Source organism: Conger conger, chromosome 18 (genome assembly GCF_963514075.1).
Source record: "Conger conger chromosome 18, fConCon1.1, whole genome shotgun sequence".
Lineage (NCBI taxonomy): Eukaryota > Metazoa > Chordata > Actinopteri > Anguilliformes > Congridae > Conger > Conger conger.
Genome location: NC_083777.1, coordinates 6585001 through 6590000, shown reverse-complemented (window position 1 = coordinate 6590000; position 5000 = coordinate 6585001). Strand labels below are relative to the sequence as shown.

The following is a 5000-nucleotide window of genomic DNA, read 5'->3' as shown; positions in this document are numbered from 1 at the left end:
AAGAAGCCTCTGGTGCGGCAGGGCAGCTTCACGGTGGAGAAGCCCAGCGCCCACGTGTCCCAGGCCCTGATCCCGCGCATCGCCCAGGGGCCCCCCTCCCGCCAGCGCAGCGACTCCGGGGGCAGCATGGACACGGTGGCCCTGCTCCGGGACACGGAGGCCGTGATGGCCTTCCTGGAGGCCCGGCTGAGGGACGGGGGCGAGACGGACCCCCCCGCCGCCCCCGCGCCCCGCCTGCCCGGCCCCGCCCCGGACCCCGCCGGCCCGGCCGAGCGCAAGAGCGCCCCCAAGAGGCGCACGCTCAGCAGCCTGCACAAGGAGAAGAGCTCCGCAGCGGCCAGCGCCGGCGCCCGGGAGCCCCTGGAGAGGAGGCCCAAACCCCGGCCCTCCGCCCCGCCCGGGCCCCGGCACCGCCAGCCCTCCCTGGACCTGACGGACGACGACATCACCTCCTCCCTCCCGCACTCCGCCTTCTCCTCCGACCAGGAGGCCGGCTCCGCCCGCTCCGGCCGCGGCCCCCTCACCTCCACCGACGACCTGCTGCAGTCCAAGATGGCGGCGGGGGCGAGGGCGGGCTCCGGGCCCCGGCCCCGGCCCACGCGCACCTCCATGCTGCGGCGGGCGCGTCTGGGCGACGCCTCGGACACGGAGCTGGGGGACGCGGACCGGGCGTCCGTGGCCTCGGAGGTCTCCACCACCAGCTCCACCTCCAAGCAGCCGTCGGGCCGCAAGGCGCTGTCCCGCATCGACCTGCTGGCACAGCCCCGCAGGACCCGGGCCCCGCTGTCCACCCGCAGCGACTCCGAGGCCACCGCCCCCCGAGGCTCCGCCCGCGTCTCCGCGGAGACCGCCCTGCGCCTGGGGCTCCGCTCCGGGGCCGCCGCCGACGCCAAGCCGCCCGCCCGCCTGCGCGCCAACAGCGTCACCAAGCTGCCCGACGCCAAGGCCAAGCCCCCCGCCTCCCTGCACAGCGCCTCCCCTGGTGGGTCAGAGAACTGCGCTCAACCAGCCACAGCCACGTTTACCTTAGTCAAACAGACAGCCACATGAGCCTCAGTCAAATACACAGCCACATGAGCCTCAGTCAAACACACAGCCACATGAGCTTCAGTCAAACACACAGCCACATGAGCTTCAGTCAAACACACAGCCACATGAGCCTCAGTCAGACAGACACATGAGCCTCAGTCAAACAGACACGTGTACCTCAGTCAAACAGACACGTGTACCTCAGTCAAACAGACACAGACACATGTACCTCAGTCAAACACACGTGTACCTCAGTCAAACAGACACGTGTACCTCAGTCAAACAGACACGTGTACCTCAGTCAAACAGACACGTGTACCTCAGTCAAACAGACACGTGTACCTCAGTCAAACAGACACAGACACATGTACCTCAGTCAAACACACGTGTACCTCAGTCAAACAGACACGTGTACCTCAGTCAAACACACGTGTACCTCAGTCAAACAGACACGTGTACCTCAGTCAAACAGACACGTGTACCTCAGTCAAACAGACACATGTACCTCAGTCAAACAGACACGTGTACCTCGGTCAAACAGACACATGTACCTCAGTCATGCTTCCACAGTGGTTTGTGTGATTACAGGATTTAGCAATAATTAAAGAGCATCTATAAGACCAGTATTCAGAATAGAGATCATTTTCAAAAGATTTCACTGTAATTAGTAATGCATTCAGTGGAACATTTCGGAGGTCTAGAGTTAAAGCATTTCAGCTATGTATTTGACTGGTAATATTTTTCAGCCACCTCTGTTGACTGGGGATAGAGAAACAAAGGAGGAACAGTGTAGTTGATCCTGGGCTGGATCTTGTGGTGTGGAGAAAGTGTTTTATTTCATTTTTGGGTGAACCACCCCTTTAAGGCCTTTAGGATTTCCAAGAAACCACTTTTGTGTTCTTGTTTCTTGAGAGGTCTGCATGTTTTCCGGAAGGATTGGTATTGGCATTGTTAGTAGCTAGCTAGCTAGCAGTGCACGGATCTAAGACTTCCTATTTTTAGCTTGCCTCTGCAGTTTGCTTCAGTTCACTTTGTGTTTTTGCTCAGAAGTCTAAATTTGAGTGCTACAGAAAGAGGAAATAGCTGAGCACAGATTCAGGTCCTGCAGTTTCTGTTCTGTCCTTTCAGGCCTTGTGACGGTGGAGATGAATTCCCTGTTTAATTCCTGTCAGTGGGTCTGAATTGGGCACATGAGTCTCAGAGGTCATATTTGGTCTGTGCTGTGTGCTGTGTGCTGTGTGCTGTGTGCTGTGTGCTGTGTGCTGTGTGCTGTGTGCTGTGTGCTGTGTGCTGTGTGCTGTGTGCTGTGTGTCTGTGTGCTGTGTGCTGAGCTCCATTCTCTGGCTCTGTTAGGGTGTGTCCTCTTAAAGTGGGCCAGCAATAGAGGCTCTTGGGTATTCTTCCAGCACGACAGCAAGTGTGTGTGTGTGTGGTGTTAGTGCTGACACATACTATGTATTAAAAGGGCTCTAATTCCTACACGGATGACCCCATGTGGATCACCCAAATCTGAAAGTCTACACTTTAACATACATTTTTTATTTCAAATGTGTTGGAGTACAGAGGCAAAACTTCAAAAATTGTGTCACTGTCCCAATACTTTTGAATTTATGTCTCAAACACGCTGAAAATGTCTCTTACAAACCATTTGACTGGACAGCACTGTGTCCACATGATGTTCTGGCCTCTTCACGCTCCGGATGCCCGCCGTGGAAGCATCCGCTTTATTCTGAGCTCTGTCCCCCTCTAGTGGTCTAGCAATCAGCTGTATCCCTGTTTTAGGATTTTATTCCAACTTCTGCTCTTAATTAATTATCCCAACCGTTTATTAAATCCATCCATCCATTATCTGAACCCGCTTATCCTGAACAGGGTCGCAGGGGGGCTGGAGCCTATCCCAGCATACATTGGGCGAAAGGCAGGAATACACCCAGGACAGGTCGCCAGTCCATCGCAGGGCACACACACCATTCACTCACACACTCATACCTACGGGCAATTTAGACTCTCCAATCAGCCTAACCTGCATGTCTTTGGACTGTGGGAGGAAACCGGAGTACCCGGAGGAAACCCACGCAGACACGGGGAGAACATGCAAACTCCGCACAGAGAGGCCCCGGCCGACGGGGATTCGAACCCAGGACCTCCTTGCTGTGAGGCGGCAGTGCTACCCACTGCACCATCCGTGCCGCCTCGTTTATTAAATGATTGAATTTTTTGATTGAAGTTGTGAGCTGCCTGCACATTTGAGTACGGTATTCTTGGTGAAAGCTCTTTACTGTGGTCTGCGGAACGAGAGAACCAGCTCTGTGCACCGCAGTTGTTTCAAAAGTAAATCCTGGATTGAACTGGCAACAGAAACCAGCACACACACAGCAGTCATTGCAGCTGAACACTGATATCAGTCTTTATGGGATATTTGGGATATGGGACACTGTTTATGGGATATTTGCTCCACACAGAAGGTAATGTTTGCAGTTTCTCTGTAAAATGTCCCGTTATTCTGTGATTGGTTTTTGGATGGCTGCCCACCTCTTTTGGAAAGTGCACTTTAGATTTTTTTAGGCAGAGAATAGAGACTGTGACTGCAGCAGATTCTCACTGAACCTTTGGGTGTTTCCTCTCCTCCTCTATCTTCCTCTCTCTCTCCTTTCCTCTCCTCCCTCCCTCTTTCTTTCTCTCCTCTCCTCCCTCTCTCTCTCTGCTCCAGCCCCCAGCCGATGGCGTCGGCTGCCCCCGGAGTATGCGTCCACGTCGGAGGATGAGTTCGGCTCGAACCGCAGCTCCCAGAAGCCCGGGCGCCTGCGCCCAGGCAGCGCCCTGCGGGGGGCCCGTCTGGGGGGCCCCGCCCCTGCCCCGCCCGGCGGCCCCGGGGTCGTGACCCTGCGACATCACCGCATGCGGGAGCAGGAGGAGTACATCCGCGACTGGACCTCCCACAGCGAGGAGATCGCCAGGTACTCATTACCTCTGAGAGAAACACACACACATCGTACTCACACACCACACACACACACACACACACACACCATACACACTCACACACGCACACACACACACACACACACCATACACACGCACGCACACACACACACACACACCATACACACACACATCGTACTCACACACGCACACACACACACATCGTTCTCACACACCACACACACACACACACACACCATACACACACACATCGTACTCACACACGCACACACACACACACATCGTACTCACACACACACACACGCACACACACATACACACACCATACACACACACATCGTACTCACACACGCACACACACACACACATCGTACTCACACACGCACACACACACATACACACATCGTACTCACACACGCACACACACATCGTACTCACACACTCACACACTCACACACTCACACACACACGCACACACACTCACACACACACACACACCATACACACATATGTGTACACACACATATCCACACACAAAACACACACAGAGATCATACACATCTATGTGCACACACACATATCCACACACATTTACACACAAAACACACACATATCATACATACATATATGTGCGCACAGACACACACATATCCACACACACACACACACACACACATCCATCCACACACACACATACATATATACACGTTATAGGTTATATCTCCCTGTGAGGACCCCTCTGATATGTAATAGTTTATATCTCCCTGTGAGGACCCCTCTGATATGTAATAGTTTATATCTCCCTGTGAGGACCCCTCTGATATGTAATAGGTTATATCTCCCTGTGAGGACCCCTCTGATATGTAATAGTTTATATCTCCCTGTGAGGACCCCTCTGATATGTAATAGGTTATATCTCCCTGTGAGGACCCCTCTGATGTGTAATAGTTTATATCTCCCTGTGAGGACCCCTCTGATGTGTAATAGGTTATATCTCCCTGTGAGGACCCCTCTGATGTGTAATAGGT

General features: G+C 53.9%; 1 protein-coding gene across 1 annotated transcript in view; it reads left to right on the top strand.

Moving 5' to 3' along the window:
• Positions 1–5000, top strand: part of cep170aa (centrosomal protein 170Aa) — a 45560-nt gene that overhangs the window by 29837 nt on the left and 10723 nt on the right. Inside the window, exons 12-13 of the mRNA XM_061228693.1 lie at positions 1–982; positions 3740–3986. The exon at positions 1–982 is cut by the window's left edge and continues 287 nt beyond it. Coding sequence (XP_061084677.1) covers positions 1–982; positions 3740–3986 — 1229 coding nt within the window. The remainder of the gene's footprint in view (positions 983–3739; positions 3987–5000) is intronic.